Source organism: Lygodium microphyllum, chromosome 8 (genome assembly GCF_053477565.2).
Source record: "Lygodium microphyllum isolate KBCC chromosome 8, Lygodium_microphyllum_v1.1.10, whole genome shotgun sequence".
NCBI lineage: Eukaryota > Viridiplantae > Streptophyta > Polypodiopsida > Schizaeales > Lygodiaceae > Lygodium > Lygodium microphyllum.
In genome coordinates this window covers 59,933,777-59,956,966 of record NC_141142.1, presented here as the reverse complement: position 1 = coordinate 59,956,966, position 23,190 = coordinate 59,933,777, and the positions used below count along the sequence as shown (strand labels likewise).

Genomic DNA, 23,190 nt, shown 5'->3' with positions numbered 1-23,190 from the left:
TACACCCATCTAATATTTTACAATTGGCACAGGAGGGAGCTTGGCGCTCTTTTACAAGAGTTTCCCGAGTTTTTAGAGGCGCTTTTTCATTTAAGGTTGCGATTTTTGCCCCAGTTCATCTTTAGAGGCCGCCTGCGTGTCTTTGCTCTTTTTCCATCTTTCTTTTGCTTTTTTCTCCATTTTTCCGCCATCTCGACTTGGAGTTAACACAACACCATCTGCCAATAGCCATAGGTTGATTTTTTAATGATTACATGATGCAGATGTGTGTTTTGAAACACTCTTGTCACCTTCATTTAGAGGCATGTAATGCCTACAATGGGCTACAAAGGCATAACTAGCTTGATCAAGGGTAGTAAAAGAAGATAAAAAGGAAATATGTGAAAATCCTCACAAGTGGAGGTAGCAAAGGGAGATGTAATTGAGTTGCAACGCGCATGTCATTGCATGTTGGGAGAGGTGGTTGGGACTCCTTCAAGATAAACATTCTAAGTGTTATTCTCCAACTTGTTTTAGTTCTAGGTTTGGATTTTAAAGTTCATTTTAATATTCTATTTATTTCCTCTAATATTTATTGTGGGTCTATTGTCGTAAGGGTACATTGGTCATTTGGTAAGCAAGTTGGAAAGAAGAGGTATTTGGTGTACCGCGAGATTATCCCACTTATAGAGAGGCTACAAGCACAAGGAGGAGAGAGAGAGAATAATTTGTTATATACTAGCATGCTTGGATTTTATGTTCTATTTAAGGTTTCCTACAATCTATGTATGTTTCTTGTTGCAGTATTGGGCAGAGGAGGGATTACACAAGGATGAGGTCTTCGATTAGGGATTTGATCACTTTCTACTTTGTTTTGGCAAGGGGTTTAGGCTAACAAAGGATAGACAAGTCTATGCTTTAACACCCAAATCTATCTATTGGTTCCAACATCATAGCCCTTATCCCTTGTTGCAAAGTTTTCATCTAGAACTTCACAAATTACTAGAGTTTGACTGCTTAACTATGTGAACTACTTATGTCTCCTTATAGTCTTTTGCTCTTATGTTTCTTGCTTGTGAGCAATAAGGATTATGCATGCTACAATAATGGGAAGCTCTCCAATGCCATCGGTCATGTCTATTCTTTCTTTCTCCTTGTTCCATAATTTAGAGGTTTAGGGTATGGGGTTTCTCAATATTGACCATCTTTGGATATACCAATACAAGTGCTAATGGAATGAATGGGGACTAGAGGAGCTAACCAAATGCAATTTAGCCTCTAAGATACATAATACGTGTTGAATGTTGTGGATTTGTTTGGGGTTTTCACATATATATTTAGTAGACAATTCTAGAAGCTCTCTTTTTAAGGAAAATGTCATTGTAGTGTTTAATCCAAACCAAAGCATTCAAATGATAGTTATTATTGGTATATTTTTGGTCATTTAATGGAAGATAATCCTAATCAATCCAAATGTGAGAAATGACAAATTTGTTGTGTTTCTTTATTGACATATTTTACAGTATAGTTATTTTCTTTGAAGATCGATGTAATTAGCTTAACCTTCTATAACGATTCCCAAAACATTTATCAATAAATTGTTGCTCTATTGTTGGTTAACCTTTAGGTTAATTCTTATGCTTTTTATAAGTTCCTCGCCCAACAAACCTATTGGGTTTTGTCCTAACAAGGCTAAACTTTGGCATTCATCTCTCTCTTTTTGCCAATGAAAAACAACATTCCTATTCATTTTGTAATTGCTAGTACGAGGTGTAGGAGATTGCACACATTCAATATTTGGAATTTGATTTCCATTTCTTGTGCTTGTTGTCCTTGAAATTTGAAGCTTTTGAAGTTCCTTCTTAGGCACATGAGCTAGACTATTCAGACCTCTTAATTATGAGAAAATAGCGTAAAAATGTTTGTAGAGAAGGTTATCTAATTTCAAAATCTAGTTTATTATAGTTTTGTCATGGCGAAGAAAAACACAAATAGTCAAAGTGGCTCCATGTTTGTGACCTTGCCTTTGTGTTTTTCTCTCTATATATAGTAAAGGTGTAATACTTCCCAATTCTCACAATAAATGAGGCTTAGTGTAAAATGAATTGTAAAAAAATCGAGAATACCTTCGAAATTTAAAAGGAAGGTTTAAAACCTTGAACATGATGAAATTTTTGGTTATAAAAATGGCAAAAACTTGTGATTTGACTAAGATATCCCTCCAAAATTTTGAGGGAAAGGCTGGTGTATGTGTTACCAAAATTGCTTATTGTGCTTATAACTTGAAGGGCGAGCTGGTCAATGCTAGAAGTATGCGCATGCGCATTTCGATTGGGTTTGGCTTGACGAATCGTCGATTGTCTCACCTTTATGGGGGTTCTTGGCATCTTAAAAAAGATGTGTAGCATTAAGAAAAAAGGAAGCTTTTTGTGAAAAGTGTGATACTTCCTACCTTAGTTTATGGCAAAAAGTTGGTCGATTAATTTTCCCAAGACATGATGATGAGGGAGATTAACCTTGTACTCCTTGACCGTGTGTCACAACAATCATCATCAAAAGGGGACCTTTTGAGTTCCTTGGGTAATAAGCCATTTTCATTTTCTTGTCCCCGGCAACAACAACATCATCGAATGATCCATGGCGAAATCCTGACGAAGAAACCCAACGCACGCACACAGAGAGCATCCAGTTTTCGTTGCTCGGAAGCAGACGCCCGAAGCTTGGCACACAGTGCTCTGTTCCTGCGACAATCCAAATTGGGGCGGTTCGGATTTTCCTGCAAAATTGCGCAAGAGTTGCTGCTGGATCACAGGATTCTCCGCGCAAGCTTGAAGCTTGGGATTTTGAAGGGCACGTTCCGGCCCTTTCTTGTGTCCCATCTCGTCCGCAGCCCTCCTTCATGCGAGAGGGAAGTTCTCCTAGCTTGAAATTTGACCGTGGATGATTTCTGATTATACCCAGGAGAGGGCGTGTCGGTGTTTGGATGTTATCGAACATTTTATGGCAGGTCCTGTTGGCTGTAACAGAGGTCTCGTGGTAAAGGTGCAAAGTCTCCATCATTGTGTTTGTCTGTTGTAGGCCTGCAGAGAAAAATCCATCTCTTTTGCACAGAAACATCTATCACTTCAGCATTCCTGACGTCCTCCTGTCGCGGAGAAGGTAAGCATCCTCACCATATCACACTGTGTCTTTTTTGTTTGGCATTGTAGGTTGGGTGCACTTTGCCGTGCATTTTCATCATGGAGAGAGATGTGTCAAGGTGGTTTGTTCAGAAACGTGAACACACAGCACGACAGCTGAGAGAGGGTTTTTGTTGGCAATTCTAGTGCAGTTTAAGAGCAATATACAGCATTGCCTTCCATTGTCTCCTGTGCGACCGGACAGTATGACACGTGTTGTTGTGCAAAGAGGACAAGGTGCTGCAAGTTCTGCTCAGTCAAGGACATCTACTACTTCCTCAGCTTCAGCTGCTCCCATCCCTCCTCCCCTCCCTCCTCATCTTCCTGTTTCGCCAGTCCCATCTGCTCCAGCTCTTCATCGGTCATCCTCCTCACCCCCATCTGTTGTTTCAGAAGAGGAGCCCAAAGAATCAAAGGATGTGGATACTTTATCTTGTGGTGAACCATCGTGCTTAGATGCTAATTCGAGCGAGGTAGGTAAACAAGCAGAAGCCGAGGAGTGTGTTGGGCATCCTGCTTCATTTGACAAGGATGGCAGACAGTTGTACTCCAAAAGTAGGCACAGTATTGCATCCTTAAACGAGGGAGAAGAAGGCTGCATTACGGTGCAACAACAGGAGGATGCAGATGCAGTCAACATCGGACCTTTGGCTTCTCTAGGTGGTGGGATTGGCCCCTCAGAGTTGGAAGGCGAGCTGTTGAGAAAGCATGATGAGGACATAGGATCACAGAAAATCTCAGTAGATATTCAGAACGAGGGGATCATTGAGAAAGCAGATGAATGCCCATTACAGGTAGTTCATAGCAAATTTGATGACCTGCATCTCTCTGAGCCTTCTTCACAGTCATCCGGAGCATGTGCCTTGTCTGCACCTCTGAGTGCAGTGGAGATTGGACCCACGACAAGCCCTTCTGTTAGTTCTTCTATGTCAACCCCCTCTGCTGTATCAATCCCACCAGCATCAAGGAGAGGTGGCTGGTCAGGTTCCTCTTTTTCAGGTGGATTAAGAACAGTTGCTTCTTCTCGCAGAACTCCAAGGAGCATTAGGTCTTCCAGAAGCCCCCCTCAGAATTCTCGGTCTTCATCTCCAAGATCTTATGCAGAAGGAGATGGCTATAACAGTGCAGATGAACAGAGTCCTTGGGCAGTGGGACAAACCATGTATGAGGATAATGTAAGTGTCTTCACCTTCAAACCCTTAGTAGTAATGCTTCAAACAGTTTGCATCACAGAAAGTTCAATAGGACTAGTGTAATTTGCTTAACTTTAAAAGCTGTTCTTTATAACGGGTTTTTCAGTAGGGTTTAACCCCTGAACAAACTGTCACACGCACACTTACACACACATGCACGCATGCACCCCCCTTGAATTTGTGATAATGATTTATTCCTGATTTATTTCAAGATGCAATACCCCAGCTCTCGTCACAAGAGGTCTGGGTGGGAAGGTCCAAATCCTTGTCGAAGATGCCCCCCCACCCAACACACACACACGCCATTAAAAAATCCAAAAAAAAAGTGGAAGATAAATGAAGGGAAGAGAACTGTGCTAAACACAAAAGATGAACCCAACCAACAGTTGTATTGAAGTGGTACATACCCTTGAACTGGATAGACCGGTCACCCACTAGGTCTTGTGAAACATGACCTGGTCAAGGCCTGATTATGTCATTGATGGCATACTCCACTAGTATTGCACACCCCTCCTACACACGTTGTAAACTTGGCAGAAGTATCTCAGCATTTGCGGTCATTCTCTTATTCGTACTCTTGATCTCCAAGTTTGAGGATGGATGAAACGTCCACACATAGATCCAACATCCACACATGACATGACATAGTGAGCTATACAAGCATAATATAAAAACATAGGAGGGTGGGTTTCAAGGTTACTTCGCAGCTGCCGTAGAGCCAGGTTGAGTCTTAAAACCAACAACATGTCAAGCCAAGCTCTTGTTGCAAGGACTAGTTTCTTATACCAATCCACTCCGTTCAGTGTGTGGATGAGATTGCCAAAGGGCTTTTGTGGTCACATGAGATGTGGCACAAATGAGCCCCATGAGTCCTTTTTAGAGGGCTTTCTACAAAAATTTGGTTGGTTCCACATGTATGTGACAAGGCTATATAATGCCACTACTCTCGCTAATTTACAAGTTTTGTATCCAACTTAAAAGCTTCCTCTACTATTTTTATCAAAGAAATCTCTATGTTTGGCAACTTAGTGGGGGTAAAGGACAAAGTACAAGGAACTTTGTAAAGAGTAGCTAAGTACCTTCTGTTCTGCATCTCTCTTGGTGACCTAGTGATTAAGAGTAGAGAAGAGAAAGAAGTTGCAAGAAGAAGAAGAAAAATCGAGTAGTAGAAGATCCTTGTTGTATTCACATAGGATGTAGTGGTTGTGGAGGATGCTTCTTCAGGCATGATTCTTTGGATAGGTACATAGGAGGGTGGGCTTTATATGCTCATAGCCCTTGCCACAAGGACTTTCCATGAGCTTGGATTGCTTTGGCATACAATATGGGCACCTCAACTTTGATGCTATTAGGTGGGCTTCACGGAAGAAGACGGTGGAGGGACTTCTAGATTTCTCTCTTGTTTACTCTCTTTGCCCCAACTACTTTAGTGCCAAGTAACATAGATAGCCCTATCCATAGGTTGCTTCTATGAGAGCTTCTATATGGCTCAAGTTGGTTCACATGAACTTGAGCCCTACTTCTTGGAGTACAAGAGGGAGAGGTACTTCCATTTGTGTGATGAGTGGAAGGTGCTTGTGGAAACGCAAACGTCTTTCAAGGTTCAAGGTGTACGACTAGACCATGGTGGTGAGTTTTATCCCAATGTGTTTTCTTAGTTTTGCAGGGATCACAGTATTTAGGTGGAGTACTTCCATCCGAACACGCCATTTAAGAATGGTGTGGTGGAGTGTACCAATCGCACCATGCTCGAAATGGCTCGATCAATGTTGGAGCATTAGAGCTACGCCATCTCCCTCTTCTTCTTCCCTTTGGCTTCTTCTTCTACCTCATCATTGAGTATTTCTACTCCTTCCCTATCTCCTGAGGTTTCTTCTAGGGGGATTGAGTGGTGAGAGAGGGAGCTTTCTCCCTTTTCTTAGTGAGGGGGAGTGCCTTCCCTAGATAGGTGCATTGCAAGTACTAGAGGCTACTTGGTCTCCTTTGGAGTAGGATTAGCCAATCACCATTCCTAGGTGGTATCAAAAGCTCATGGAGGAGTTAGGGATTACTCATTTCCTTGAGACACCTCTTGGCCCACATAGTGGGATAGTTCAATTTGTGTGAACTCTACCCTTATGAAACGAGCCTTCCTTTCTTGGAGGGGTGGCAATAACCTGATTATAACTTAGATACAACAACTAATAATTAATGAAATGCTGAAACATGAACATTTGCGGATTAATCTTGGACATTGGATACCTTGCTGGCCCCAAAACTGGTGATTGGTCTTCATTGACTCCTTGGAAGATGAAATTTGCCCCAAATTTGAATGTTGGCAAGTTCCTCAATCGAATCTTGCTGAGAATTAATTCTTAGCACTGAAAATTCAAGTCTTGAGGCTTCAATCTCTTGGCATACTTCTTGAGATTGCTGTCAAACCCTAATTTTTGTTGTAGATTAGGGTTTATAGCAGAGAAATACAATTTCTCAGCCTCTAGAGGTCAGAATGTTGAGATCTTTGGAGCAAGGCTAGGAAATGGTTGGAGAATGAGAGAGAATGCTGAATAGAGAGAAAATTTAGACTCTCATTGGGAGAAAATGGAAGAAATTAGTTGTTGCCCTATCTAGATAGCCATGAAAGCTATCTCCATTGATGGAACACATTGAATATGATATTTGTTTAGCTGAAACTATGAGAGTGTGCAACGGAAAGAGGAAAGTGAACATGAAGAGAAGGAGACAGGGAGAGAAGATACAAGAAAGAAGGAACAGTGTGGCTGCAATGGTTGAAGGTACAAGGTTGCAACAGACAGCCCGAACACGTAGCTCTATGCATTAGTGTGGGTGGAGATGGTAGCAAGGGGATGAGAGAATGAGGAGGGCTGGTTGATCACAAAGGATCAATGATGGATAATGAAAGTGGGAGGGCATACCATCTATATATATGGAAATCGTGGCAAAACCCTAAATATGGTCAAATGTCTAAAAATAGCCAAAAGTGCCCAAAAGGAAATGCACTAATGTGCCCTCCATCTCTAAAGCGTCTAAAACACATAAAAATGATAGAAAATACAATGTTAGAGCTCTTAATGTCCTTGTTTGATTCAAACTGAGGCTCACAGGCAAGAGATGACCACACAAGACTACACATGGTTGCTAACACCCCCCTCTCAGATCTTGGATGTGGCAGAAGGCCAAAGGAGATGCAGATTTGAGGGTGGAAAGAAGAGTGCGAGTGCTGATGAAGTTGGTTAATGAAGAGTGCCAACCGAAGAGCAAGACCCCCTCTCTATATAAAAATCCGATCAAACGGAAGGCCAATAAAGGGGAATGGAAACAGAGAGGCCTCAAATGCATCACTCTTGAAGACTCTAGTTGACGATGGGTGAGCCAAGTCTCTAACCCAATTGTGAGACGGTAGTGAGGAACTATCAAAGGCGGCATAAGGTGCATAGAAACAACAAGGACCAAGGGCCAAGCGGCAAGGGATGGTGGCTCGATGACAAAGACGAGGTTGCCGCATAAAGAAAAGGCCCAAAGTAGATTGGAAATCTTGAAGAAACTGCTCACGTTCATGGGAAGCCCCCTTTAAAACATGAAAGGGCCAGGAAATCCACAGCCGCATCACCAATATCGTTTCCCTTTGAAAGGGATGGGAGCTATGAGAGAACCACCATAGGAGATTGTGGGGGATGTGATGGAACCTATGGGATAAATGGTGCACAATTGGAAACATGTGTGGCAATAGAAAGTTGCCTCGGAGGGCCTTGTACAATGGAAGGGGAATGGAGCATAGATAGCTCTCTTCTACCAACCTGTCACAAAAGTGGCTATTGTAGAAAAATCCTCAACAAAGACGGCTGGCTTAGTGAAGACAACATTGGTCCTAAGTTTAGAAAGGCCATAAACTGAGAGAAGATGGAAGCCCAAGTTAGAAACATGTAGGGCCTCACAAATGGAGCTCAATCGGCGGTCAGACATGAGAGGCAAGGTGCCAACACCATGAGGAGGCACCGAAGAAATGTTACTAGCTGTGATGATACCCTTAGATGGACGGAGATCTTGCAACAAATCACCATGTGGAGTCATATGACTCGATGCACCGCTGTCAATGAGCCAAGGTTGCTCAGAAGGCGACACAGTCGAAGAAGGTTCCTTACTTGATAAATGTCTAGAAACACTGACTTAGCGGTAATAGCGAGTAATCAAGGAGAGGTAGAACAAGGCTTCGATGTAGATCCACCCTTTGCTCCTGGACAAAGAGGAGGGTATTTCCTCCAGCACTTCTCCGTAGGGTGTGAGATCTTCACGTAATGAGGACATGTGGGATATCCTGGACTCTTCCCCGCAAAATCTATATCAGAGTCAGAAGATGACTCCAACTTCTTCCTCTTTCCTTTCTTTTGCTTGGCTGGTCCTATATGTGAAGATAAAGCCATAGAAGCACGGCCATGTGCACAGGCTCTGCAAGAATCTAGCTCATTGTGACGCGCATCCTGCTCAAGCACCAATGGGACTAGCTCCTCATGTAACCAGCCTTTCTCCTCAGAAAGGGCGGTAAATAACTTGATTAAATCATTAAACACTATTTACAGCAATTAACAAATTCACAAAACTAAAAAGTACACTTTACCATATAATCTTGGACATTGGACACCCTATTGGCCCCAAAACTGGCGTCCCTTTCGGTATTTATTTAACTTAATTGAATAAGAAGTTGATGTACAATGGGATTCTTCCAATTCCTTTTGGTATTCCAACTCCCCTTGCTTTTCAAAATGACTAGCAAGTCTTTAATCTGATTTGCCCCTTAATTTGGGCAATCAGCCTTCACCCACTTTGATGTAGAAGGAAAATGCCTCAAATTTAATTATTTGCTGGTCCCTCCACTTGAATAGGCTAAAAAACAACTTCAGCCCTATTAAATCCAAGTCTTGGAGCTTTCAATTTTTGGCACGCTTCTTGAGGTTGCTGCTAAACCCTAATTTTTGCTGTAGATTAGGGTTTACAATAGAGAAATCTGAAATTTCGCAGCCTCTCGTGATCTCAATGCTGCAATCTTTAGAGCAAGGCTATAGAAAGGCTGGAAGATGAGAGAGAATGCTGAGGAGAGAGAAAATTCAGACTTTCTTCGCGAAGAACTGAAGAAAATTTGTCATTTACTGTTGCTTCCCTGTCTCAATGGCTTGTAGTTACAAAGAACTCAAAAAAATTAGTCATTTACTGCTGTTGCCCTGTCTCAACAGCTTGTAGATGCTGCCACCTGATGTTGATTGGTCTTCTCCTGCTCGCAGTTGTCTTAGAAGGTCTGCCAAAGGGTGCTAATCAGACCAGTAAAATACAAATAATGTCAAAAAGGCCATCATCAAAGCAAACAAGGCAAAGGAATAAAAGATTCTCTAGAAATCTAAAAGCAGCATCTTCTCCCTCTCGCTTGCAGGCTGAATACACTAAAAATGCCTCTCTTCAGTCTCTAAAGACGTTTTTCAGTCTTGCATGGGCATTTTTGACAAGTGGCAGCCTTCCCAAATGATTTTTCCAATATTATCTATAATTAAATATTAATTAATTTTGAGTCTTTAAATACTGAAAATTAATCTAATAATTATTTTGGTGCCTTGAAAAATAATCTGATTGGCAATAATTAAATTAGCTAGGAAACTTTTATTCTCGAGTGTCGCTGCACCATCTTTGACCATCAAATTGGCGTTAGGTACCATTAAACACCACTTTCCTAGTGTCACCAATTGGCACTTATGGCCAAATGAATGACCTAGGCCAACAACTTGCACGAGATACCACCAAGTATTTGTGCAGCATAACTTATAGCAATGTTTGTCTTTGACATCTCGTGATTTCCTTGGGTCTCGGGCTCGTAAATTTACTCTAACCCCAATTACATCTCACATGCGCAACATTTACTTAACCATGTGATTAAAAATTAATCCACATGTTAAGTGAGGTTTCAAAAATACATGTCCTCATGACATCTCCCAAGTGTGAGTCTCCTAGCTATGAGAAGTGTGAAGACTAGTGTAGAACACATCATATATCAGTGACGAAAGATGTGAGAGAAGTGTCATAGCTAGGTCCTCCGAAGAAATATTTGTACCAGGGAATGAAAGCTCATCTTAAATCTCTTCCATCCTATGGATGTGATCCCTTATCGTAGGGGAATCTGTGATAGAAAGTTGTTGTAGCTTCAACTCAAGAGATAATCGATGCCCAAAAGTTTGGATTCAGAAGAGAGATGCCAATCTCCTCCAAATCTCTAAAAAGAGCAGGCTTTGGGATTCAACCTATCCCATAAAGTTGCGAGACACTCCATGCGACATAACCATAGAGGGTAGTGTGTGCCATCCAACTTGTTGGATGCGGATAGAGAGGGTAGGATTGGCACTTGCTTAGGAGATGCCATCAATGCCAATGAGGGACTAGAAGTCTTGAAAGAATATATTGGGAAAGAGTGATAGGACGTTGGTCGGTCTAAATGGTCTCGAATCACACCATCCCCCATAGCATACACGTTGGCCATAGATGTCCCTCAATAAGTACTTGTAAGAAAACAAAGAAGATGCTACCATTGGGATATCCTTCACCTGTATGGGGCGTGTCGTTATGTTGATGAGAGCAATGTAGATAGGGAGTATCCGAGCTGAGAGATGACTCGATGCCGAGTAGAGAGGGGTAGATTTGCAAAACTCAGATATGGCTGCAATAAATGCAATCAAAATAGGTCAAAAGCCTGTCACCCAGCTGTAGTGGAGTCGTCTGTGCGCGAGCTGAGCTGAGAGTAAAGATGCAGAGAGTTGAGAGCAGTAGAGAGTGAGAGAGTGAGTACGACACAATGGGTATTCTGTCCAAGGACGAATGTACCGCATTTTTAGGTTTTGAATATATATAAAGTACAAAGTATAAGGGTGTGTTTATACCCGAACACAATAAAAGGCACAGCGAGCCTTTATTCCCAACAACCTCCCACCTAAAGGCAACGTGCTTGAAGGTAGAGGAAAGAATCAACTAAGTGTATGTATGTACAAAGCTGAAAGACACATATACTATCCAACCCCCATCATTTGGCGGCAATGAGTAAACCGCTCTATTGGGTGACCTTTCATGAGAAGGTCTGTAGGGTTATCATTTGTATGTACCTTCACAAGCTCAATGCCTTTGTTGTCAAGTACATCCTTGATGAAGTGATGCTTCACCTGTATGTGCTTTGTCTTTGCATGAAAGACATGATTCCGTGCTAGCATGATAGCACTTTGACTGTCACAGTGGAGGATAGGAACATTTGTAATCCCAAGCTCTCTTACTAGACGTGAAAGCCATAAAGCCTCTTTGCATGCCTTTGTGGCAGCTACATATTCTGCCTTTGTAGTAGACAGTGCAACATACTCTTGCAGTCTAGATATCCAAGAGATTGCTCCTCTTGTGAACATAAACACATATCCTGAAGTAGATTTCCTGCAGTCAAGATGGCCAGCATAGTTTGCATCTGTGAAACCAACAACAGATGACTTCTGCTTACCAAAGTAGATACACAAAAATCCTTTATGCCCTTAAGGTATCTCATGATACCCTTCACTACCTCCCAATGCTTTTTGCTAGGATATGCCATGTATTTGCTAACAACTCCCACCACAAATGCAATGTTAGAACATGTAGTAACCATAGCATACATCAAGCTACCAACGAATGAAGCATAAGGTATCTTGGCCATTTCAACCTTACCATCAACTGATATAGGGCTGTCGTTTCTACACTAAGTTTCCCATATGGAGGTAATGGTACACTAATAGCTTCCCCCCACCTTCCATATTGAGACGTTGTAGAACTTTCGTAATATACTCTTGGTGTGACAAATAAAGAAGACCCTTTGATCTGTCTGTGAGTACGTGCATGCCAGGAATGTGATTTGCTTCACCAAGATCTTTCATATCAAAGCTATTGTGTAGACTCTGTTTTAAGGAGTCCAAGGCATGAACATCCTTGCCTGCAGTTAGCATGTCATCCACATATAAAACCAGGAGAATAAGGCTGCCATCTATTGCCTTCTTGTTATATAAGCAGTGATAAACTTGAGAACAATGAAATCCCTGAGATTGCATGAATGTATCAAATTTGTGATACCATTTGCGGGGTGCCTGCTTTAGCCCATATAGACTTTTGTTGAGTTTACATACCATGTGCTCTTTTCCTTTTGCAACAAAACCGTCAGGCTGCGGCATATAGATTTCCTCATGCATATCACCATGTAAGAAGACTGTTTTTACATCCATCTGTATGAGTTCCATGTCCTCAGATGCAACCAAGCCCAAGATGGTTCGCAAAGTAGTCATTTTGACTACAGGATAAAAGATTTCATCAAAATCAATTTCATTTTCTTGCTTGTACCCTTTAGCAACCAAGCGTGCCTTGTACTTGGGCAAAGAACCAGAAGTGACTTTCATTTTGTAAACCCATTTGTAGGGTAGCACTTTTTGTTCTTTTGGCAAAAGTACGAAATCCCAAGTACCATTCATCATGAGAGATTCCATCTCTGATAGCATTGTTTTTTGCCATTTCTTACTATCTTGTCTGTCCATTGCTTCTTGGAAGCATGATAGTTCACCACAATGTGTTAACATGACATAATCAGCCACATAGTTTACTTCAGGGACAAATTTGTTTAGCTGTTTTTGCACTCTGGTCGACCTACGGACCCAATGATCAATATTTTTTGGCTGTTCAGTTTGTAAATTTGTATTAACAGCTTGTTGTTCTGCAGGTACAGCTTGTTGTATAACTGGTTCAGGTTGTTCCAAGTGCATATGTTCTTACTGAATTTGTGGGACATCATGGGCAAGATCTTGCTGATCATTTACAGCATCTCATTCCCTGCATTTTCAAGGACATTTTTGGCAGGTATTTGCTGTTGTCTAACAGGCATTCTTTGCTATCTTATTGGTACATCCTCCCGGAATACAACCTTTCGGACCTCCTCAGTTCTTTCGGGCTGTTTGTGCATGCGATCTTCCCGGAAGATGACATCATTGTTGCGTACTACTTTTCTTTTCTTGGGATCCCATAATCTATATCCCATTTCACCTTTATCACCATATCCTAGGAAAATACATTTACAGGACATTGACTCAAGTTTGCAACATTTTTCCTTGCGTATGTGCACAAAGTAACCGATTAATCAAGTGTACGGCTGCTATAACAGCCTCTGCCCAAAAACCATGGGGTAAAGCAGCGTGTGATAGCATTGTACGGACCTTGTCTTGAATGGTCCAATTCATATGCTTTGCAATACCATTTTGGGCCAGATTATGAGGAGTAGTAAGCTCTCTCTTAATCTCTTTGTTGTCACAAAAGTCTTGAAAGGCTTTGGACATATATTCCTCACCATTGTCAGAGTGAAGGCATTTTAACGTTTTGTTGGTCCGATTTTCAGCAAGTGCTAGGAATTTTAAAATTTATCCAAGGCTTGTCTTTGCGATAGATTGGATAAACCCAAACTTTGCGTTTGGCATCATTAACAAATGTAATAAAATACTTCTTCCCCCCTAGAGATAATCCTGGCATTTGACATATATCTGAATGTACTAACTCTAAGGGTGAAGGCTTTAGAGAAAGATTTTTTGTGTGACATTTGAGCATGTTTACCATAAATACAATGATCGCACTGTTCAAAATCAGCGTACCTCAAGGATGGTAAATAACCCAAACGAGAGAGCACTTTCCTTCTAGATTGACTCATGTGTCCCAATCGGCTATGCCACAAAGAAATACTTGGCTGCTCAATTATGGCGACAACATGGTCACGCACACTAGATATATGTTGAGGATACAAAGTATCGCTTTTGGACCCCTTAGCAACAATGCGGGAGCCCTTACATATTTTCCATTTGCTATCCCCAAAGGTGGTGTGATACCCTTCATCATCTAGTTGCCTTGTGCTTATCAAGCTCTTCTTGAGCTGAGGTATTTGTCTCACATTATGCAAAACAAACACATAGCCATGCTGAAATTCCAGTTTCACATTGCCAATGTCTGCAATTTTACATGCGTAGTTATCCCCCAAGTGAACAACACCACGTATTGCACCATTGTAGTCAAAGAACCACTCATGATGTGGTGTGACATGAAAAGACACACCTGAATCAAGTATCCAAGTGTGAATATGATCCTTAGAATCTGCAATCAATGCATGTGCATCCAAAGAAGAAGCTAGAAGTACAGCACTGTCACTGCCATTATCACGAGTGACTACATTAACCTCTTCTATTTTCACATTGCTCTTTTTGGCATGCTGGCTGTCCTTGTTTTCAACCTTGTTGGCTTCATTGTTTTTGTTTTTGCCCTTCTCTTTCTTCAACTGAAAACAATCCCTTTTGTAGTGCCCCTTTTTGCCACAATGATGGCACTCCACATTCTTTCCACGAGATTTGTTGCATGCTTTGTTTTCAGAACTGCTCTTATGCTGAAATCTGCCTCTAGTGTGTAATGCATTTGAAGACTTGTTTGCTGAGTTATTCTGCCTGTTGAGTTCTTCCATCAGCAAAGAACTTTCCACATCAGAGTATAACAGCTGAGCATTTGAATTACTCAAAGATGTCTTGAAAGTATCCCAACTTTCAGGCAAAGTGTATAGCAAGAAGGTAGCTTTGAACTCTTCATCAATATGAAAATCCAAAGCAATCAATTGACTGAAAATTGAGTTAAACTCATTCAAATGTACAGACATGGTTGTACCCTTTTTCATGCAAAAGTCCATCAAATTTTTCAGCCAATAAACCTTGCTGGCTGCACTTTTTTGAGCATACAATTCTTCAAGCCTTTGCCACATTGCATATGTTGAATTCAGCTTCTCAATGTTGAAGAGCAAGTTGTTTGACATTGAGAGCTCAATGGTAGAGTGAGCAAGCTCGTCCAAGTTATCCCACTCATTGTGTTCCATGTGTGCTGGTTGTTGAGATTCAGCAATCACACTCATTGACAGCCTCTTTGTATGGAGCTTCAGGGCCAAGGACATGCATGCTTACTTATCCCATATGCACAGTGGTGCCTACTGCAGTTCCCTACTTTCCTATAAAGCATTGTACTTGCTTCCTTTTTCTTAATGCAATGATAATACTCTTTTCTTTTCAGTAAAGTGTCAGTGTCATTGTCCACATACACAAGATTGTGTTTATGAGTCCAAGTCTTAATCTTGGAACCTAATTCACTTGTGTAACAAACAGTGTCTTTGTCTTCTCCATAATGAGTCCACTTTTCTCTTTCCATCCACCATAACCAACTGCCATGTCCTAGATCCTGCTCATTTTTACATGGTATCAGAGCGCAGTCGGGCATGGCCTATCTCATTTCACTCCTCTCTCAGCTCCTCTTCACTCAAGTCAGCTCAAGTCCAGCTCAGTCCCAGCTAATGAGCTCATTTCTGAACTCTATCTCCACTTGACCTGTGGCAGCCATAGCCAAACCTGCACCCTGCCTCCTTGGAGCTTCTTGATCTCCCTCCACTGTCAATATTTCAACACGCTTTCTTCTGGAGAAATGTTCCTTGGCTCAGGGCGCTGCCTCCTGTCACTTCAAACACCAACATTGGTAACCTATAGCTCCAGCATTACGTGATTCGTCAGTTGCAGTCCAGAAACAGCGCCTTTTGTTCGTACAGCCCGATGTCCATCTGTGCAGCGCGATTCGTCCTGGGTCTTTAGGCCTTTTGAAGCCTATCACTTAGGCTATCTCCAGCTTGAATCTTGAGGCATATGGTTCAGGCTATGAGCTGGAATCTCAGAAAAACCAGTCGTGCAGAAACCCTAAAAAAGACCACCATAGCTTTTTGAGCTCAAGCTCATCTCTCACTTCACTTTCTCTCTCCTGCCACTTAAATCAAGGAGGGGAGATCTCACTAAGCTACTAAATTTCTCAACAAGACAAGCATCAAATCAAGGAGGGGAGACTTGTGAAGCATTTGAAGAACCATTGAAGATTTGAAGACTCAAGGAAGAAGATACAAACATAGTGTCCAGTGACACTCATCTAGTGCTCTTAGCACTTGTATCTTGTGACATAACCAACTCTGCTGCAAACTGAGAATTTTGGAAGTTGATTTGTTGCTGATCTTGCAACCTCAACATGGGAAAAGACTCTCCAAATGCTCGATTCAAAGAAGTCGGGTTTCACACTTGGCAAACCCGTATCAAGCTCATTCTGATGAAGAAGGGTCTTTGGGCCATTACCAATGGCAAAGAGAAGAAACCTCGGGATGCGGACCTTGCAGTTACTTGGCAGAAGAATGATGGCAAGGCACAAGCCATCATTAAATTGGAATTGGATGACAGCTACATCCATCATGTGGATGCCTGTGACACGTCCCATGATACTTGGGATAAATTGGATACCTTATTTGGTGCACAGTCAAAGTCGTCTAAGTATGGTCTATTAATTGAATTTTTCTGACTTGATATGAAGCCTCATACATCCCTGGCATCCCATCTGAACTACATGGAAAGCCTGCTTACTCAACTTGCAGGGATAAAGCTAAAAATGGATGAAGATGTTTGCATTGGTGTCTTGTTAAAAAGTCTACCTCCTGCTTATGATAATGTATCAACTACTCTAACCAATATGCCTGATCCTCAACTTGTTGATATTAAAGCCTCTCTGCTAGAGGAAGAAAAGAAACTTAAAAGCAAAGAAGAACCTGGCACTTCAAAGGATGAATAAATGTTATATGTAAACAACAGATACAAAGGTAAAAAGGAACCTGACAGATGACTCTGAAGAAGACCATAAAAGCCAGAGGAAAAGCAGTCGGGATGAATGAGCACGAGTGATCCTTTCACCTCCCAGTCTTGCCTAGTTTATTTGCTGGCCAGACCCATCGTGATTCGATTGCCAGCCGTCAAACCTTGGCGAGTCCTACTATTCTTGGACTCTCTTTGGTTCTAGGCTCCCCTAAACCCCGTTCGGGCGCCCAAGACCCCGGACGGTCATCCTCGTGCGTGTTCCCCTTGATTTACCTTAATGTCACATTAAATGTCACTTTAATGTCACATTAATGTTTGTGACCTTAATGTCACATTAAATGTCACTTTAATGTCACATTAATGTCACATTTCCTTCCCCTTAAGAATTTGTTTCGTCCTCGAAAACGATACTTGGAAGGTCTAACTGTAAATTGGGAAACCTTTTCTTTAAAGTACTTACTCGCTCCCATGTTGAGCTTTCTTCTGAACAATCTCTCCACTTAACCAAACATTCTTGATAAATAGTATTCCTTGTTCGTCTATTACGAACATTTAATATTCTTTCTGGTTCATGTGGATTAGATTGGTCATTTAATAGCTCCTCAATATCATCATTTAAGATTAGATTATCCAAATCACCGAGCTTCTTCCTTAATTTACTTACATGAAAAACTGGATGTATTTTACTACCAGCAGGTAGTTGGAGCTTGTAAGCCAATTCTCCCACCTTTTTAAGTATTATGAAAGGACCACAATACCTTGGTGAAAGCTTTGGACATTGTCCCTTTTTCATAGTTTTAGTTTGTTCAGGCACCTTAAGATAGACCAATTCTCCTTCTTTAAAGAAGATGTCCCTTCAGTGAGGATTTGCATATGCTCTAGCTCGATTTTGAGCTTTTGTAATATTTTATTGAGCAAATTTTAACATACTATTCATATCCTCCAAAAAATCTTTGGCTGCCTGAACCTTTTCCTTATGCAGTCCTACTGCAAAAGGAGCTCTGGGCTGAAACCCATACATTAACATAAATGGACTATATCCAGTGGAAGAGTGCTTGGTACTATTATATGCAAACTCTGCTATTGGTAAATACTCTTCCCAATTAGTTTGCCTTTTACTTACGTATGCCCTAAGCATATCTTCAAGGATTTGGTTAACCCTTTCAGTTTGCCCATCTGTTTGCGGGTGATCCGCCGTACTCATGCTAAGTTTAGTATCCAATTTCCTAAATACCGCACGCCAAAATTGGCTATCAAATTTTCTATCCCGATTAGAAACTATATTTGTCGGAAGGCCATACAATCGGTATATGTTCTCTACGAACAATCTAGCCAATTCTGGTGTTTTAACATCAATTGAAGTTGGAATGAACCTAGCCATTTTGGTTAACCTATCCACAATCACCCACACAGAGTCGTGCCCCCTCTGTGTTCTGGGTAAAGCAGCAATAAAATCCATGGAGATTCTCTTCCATTTTCCCGAAGGAATCTCTAGTGGATGGAGAAGTCCTCCCATTTTCAATCTTTCAGCTTTATTAACCTGGCATTTATTACATTTGACCACATAGTCAAGGATGTCCTTATTCATTCCAAGCCAATAGAACTGCCTTTTAATAAGACTATAAGTCTTATTAATTCCTGGATGTCCCGCACTAGGGGTATCATGACACTGAAAGAGTATCTGGCGCCTTATTTCTGTATCTTTCGGGACATATACCCTACCCTTGTAGAGTAAATAACCATTATCAATGATAAAATTCTTCCACTTGAATCCGGTTTTAGCAACCCCTGATGCTCCATTTCCTTGTTGAACATCCTTAGATATTCCTTCGTCAGTAGAAGCACTTTCATTTGGATCCCCATTTTTTATTGCTTCCCGTATGTTGGAATATGCCGGGTCAACCTGGCATTTCCCTTTTAAAGATTCAAGCAAGTTGGAAGTGAACTGAGTAAAACTCAATTCATTAATGATGGGCATTTTGCTGAGTGCATCAGCTACTATATTATACTTTCCTTTTCTATATCTTATCTCATAGTCGAACTCTTGGAGGAGTTCGGCCCATCTGGCTTTACGCCCATGTAAATCTGGTTGATCATTAAGCCACTTAATGCTTTCATGATCCGATAAAATTAAAAGTTTGGCGCCGTACAGATAGTGCCTCCATTTCTTCATTGCATGTACTATTGCATACAGCTCCCTCTCATAAACAGAATAATTCTGTTTTGCACGGTCTAATTTCTTGCTTTCAAAAGCAACTGGTCGACCTTCTTGTAATAAGACCGCGCCTATCGCCTTATCACTGGCATCAGCTTCAACCACAAATGGTTTATTAGGATCCACAATTAATAATACTGGAGCTGTAGCAATAGCTACCTTAAGTTTTTGAAAACTTTCATTTTGGTTTGTTTTCCAATTAAAGCTCTTTCCTTTCCCTTTAAGTTGGTCAGTCATTGGAACAGCTATTTTGGCATAATCTTGAATGAATCTACGATAAAATCCAGATAAACCTAGGAAGATTTGCAGCTCTTCCAGGTTCCTTGGAGATGGCCATTCAATAATTGCCCTTACTTTTTCTGGATCCATGTTGATTCCCTCTTTCGAGATAATATGCCCCAAATATTTGACCTCTTGTGCAAAGAATTCGCATTTAGTTTTCTTCGCATAAAGGGAATGTGTTCTTAATAGTTGGAATACTAATTGTAAGTGTTCCAAATGTTCTTCTCTTGATTTACTAAAGATCAAGATATCATCCAAGAAGACTACTACAAAATGTCCTAGATAGGGCCGTAAAACACTATTCATCAGCTTCATAAAGGTAGCTGGTGCATTAGTGAGGCCAAAAGGCATCACCAAAAAATCATAATACCCGTATCTAGTACGAAATGCTGTCTTGGGAACATCTTGTGCCTTAATTCTTACTTGATGATAGCTTGATCTTAAATCTATCTTTGTGAAGAATTTTGCCCCCTGTAATTGATCAAAAAGATCTTCCATTCTGGGCATAGGAAATTTATTCTTCACCGTTATTTTATTAAGTGCTCTATAGTCAATACAAAGTCGCATAGAACCATCTTTTTTCTTTACTAATAAAATTGGTGAAGCCCAAGGTGAATTACTGGGTTGTATAAACCCTTTATCAAGGTAATCCTTAATTTGTCTTTCAACTTCTTGATGTTGTGTTTCACTTAATCTATACGGTGGTTTAGAAATAGAGTGTGTATCCTTATTTGTGTCAATTGGGTGATTTATATCACCCCTATCTGGTGGAAGGCCACTAGGTAAATCAGAAGAAAACACATCTTTAAAATCATCTAACAAACTACTTAATTCATTATTTACATTCAACTCACAAACATAAAAAAATTGTTGCTTTATATTACAAAAAGTAAAAGTGTTTTGTATAGGAAGAGACCATAACATGTATACCTCACAAACTTCCTTCTTTATCAGCTTCTGAACTTCAGTAGAACACAGCAAAGGATTATCAGATACTTCATATTCACCTTGAATGACAAAAGTCTTACCATCCCTTTCAAATTCCAGTGTATTATGATGGTAACTACGTTTTAAGGATGGTTCCAATCCCCATAGCCACTCCCTCCCTAGAGTAATATCAGCTCTTTCCATGTTCATAATTTGGAAATCAAGTTTATCTTTATATCCTTGAATCTCAATTTCCAAATTGGATACCATTGTATCCCATATTTTATTGTCTTGGCCTTGCATCATACGAACAACATATTGATGCCCACTCTTTTGTTGGGGAAGTTTCAATTTTTTGACAAGTGTACAAGTTATAAAATTATGTGTAGCAGAGTCATCAATCATGACTCTAACCCTCTTTCCAGCTATCAATCCATGTACTCTAACTAAATCATGTGGCCCAAAAGTAGGCTGCCACATAGAAGTTGACATACAACACTTATGTTGTACATCCATGTGTAAGACCTCTAAAGATTTGTGCCCCTTTAATTCTAAGGTCTGCACTACATGGATTTGTTTTTCTTTTCCCTTGCCCTTGTCCTTATCCCTTCCTTTGTCTTCCCCCTTTTTCTTTTGAGGGCAATTCCAAGCAGCATGGTTAGGGGATAGGCAGTTGAAACACAACTTTTCTTTTTTGGCCTTATCAAAGTCATCAGGACTTAACTTTGGCCTCACATATGGTTTCTTTTCAAAAGGTTGTTTTTTACCCTTAAAAAATGGCATTTTCCTTTTAAATTTGCCCACAAATTTTGAGGTTTCCAATTCCTTAGACTTGGGCTCCGTATCAGTGAGACTAGTAAGTGTACCTGGATGCACACTATCTTCATTGATTAATGCAAATTTAATTGCCTCTTCCAGCGTCTTAGGTGAACTCCTTTTTACTTCCTTTTTACAGGCTTTATCTAGTCCCCTAATGAATCCTCTTGTCTTTTGAAATTCATCTATTCCTTCCAATTTGAGAATTATCTCACGATATTCCTCCAGATATGTCAGTAGGGGTCTTCCCTTTTGTCTGACATAATCCCAATCTTCCCAATTTCTTTCCATTTCATTTTCAGGAAGGAATTCTTTCAAAAAGACGGATTCAAATCGAGCCCAAGTTTCAGGTATTTTATTTGCCTCCTTTAAAGTTCGCCACCACTTATATGCTTTGGGCCCCAAAGTTAAACTAGCCTCCAGTGCTTGGAGATGTGGCGGGGTATTTTTAAGTTTATGTAAATCTTCCCATTTTTGGAGGAAATTAAAGATTGTATCTTTATTTCTATCTTTTTCCTCCCTGTGAAACTGAGGGGGTTTCATATCCTTTAGAACTGGATTATCCCTCAATTTGTGGTGGGGTTCCTTAGGATCTCGCATAGTCACATCTAAATCTTTCGATGAAGATGGGACATCCGAGGTTTCTATCTTATTTTTATCTCTTTCGAACAATAAAGTTAATTGAGATTTTATTTCAGTGAGTGTTTGGGTTAAAAATTCCATTTGAACCCCCTGAGCCTGTACACGAGCAGTAAGATCATCAAATTGTTCTCGTGTAGCAAAAAATTCTTCCCACTGTTCTTCTTGCATCTCTGGTTCATGGGGATCTACCATAGGGTGGTCCCCAGAACTAGAACCTTCCATTACTCTCTCTTTCCCTTTTTCTGCCATTAATACACTGGAATTGGAAAGCAAAGATAAGAAATTTGCAGACAAAGTAAAGTACTTCCCTGGTTTTAATGGCAGGCAGCTGTTGCTGGTTTGTAAATAAACCCGAAGAGTAAGGAACAAATTTTATCTTCCGAACCAAACCGGTCACGCAAGAAATGGAGCTTCTTTACAGAAACAACTAGTATTCAGCCCCCTTCTTAATGATCACGTAGGCCATCAATGCACCTTTCCTGAACTTGTTCTCTACTTAGCCTGTACTTGTTATACAAGTGCAGTCGGAGCTGGCGAGAGAAATTCCAGACAATAAAAGCTAGCGTGCAGTCGGCTGGTCACAGGGAGACCAAAAAGTGGCGTCAGTTTTTTTTTTTTTTTTCCCTGTTTGCGTCTCACGGGACTGGAGGGCTAGCTTGCGGAAAAGGGAACAAGGTGGTCCGTTGATGTGCTTTAAGACGGGCTCGAGCCAAAATTCGGCGCGCAATTCAGCATACGGCGTTCGATAAAAAGGACAGTCTCTTTTTTGCCAGATGATTCGTGACGTGGCGAAGATAAACCTTACGTCAAATTAGTATTCCTTGTTACCAAGGCCCCTTAGACAAACAACTTCACGGGTCGACGAGACGAGACCCGTCGACTTGTTACCAGGGCGTCGAAAACGAACGGCTTCACGGGTCAACTGAGCAAAACCCGTCCGCTCCGTCTTCTCTTCGAATAGCTTCACGGATCCACAAAACGAGACCCGTCGGCTCTGATACCAATGACAGATGATTCTGAAGAAGACCATAAAAGCCAGAGGAAAAGCAGTCGGGATGAATGAGCACGAGTGATCCTTTCACCTCCCAGCCTTGCCTAGTTTATTGCTGGCCAGACCTATCGTGATCCGATTGCCAGCCGTCAAACCTTGGTGAGTCCTACTATTCTTGGACCCTCTTTGGTTCTAGGCTCCCCTAAACCCTGTTCGGGTGCCCAAGACCCCGGACGGTCATCCT

At 41.0% G+C, this 23,190-nt stretch overlaps 1 protein-coding gene across 2 annotated transcripts in view; it reads left to right on the top strand.

Moving 5' to 3' along the window:
• Positions 1 to 2,528: 2,528 nt before the first annotated feature.
• OTLD1 (OTU-like cysteine protease family protein) overlaps positions 2,529 to 23,190 on the top strand; it is a 50,703-nt gene continuing 30,041 nt past the window's right edge. The window contains exons 1-2 of one of the 2 annotated variants that reach the window (XM_087682993.1): positions 2,529 to 3,138; positions 3,311 to 4,333. In XM_087682993.1, the coding sequence (XP_087539119.1) occupies positions 3,365 to 4,333 (969 nt within the window). In that variant the 5' untranslated portion in view covers positions 2,529 to 3,138; positions 3,311 to 3,364. Of the gene's footprint in view, positions 3,139 to 3,305; positions 4,334 to 23,190 lie in introns of both variants that reach the window. The other variant, XM_087682992.1, reaches the window with a different exon arrangement.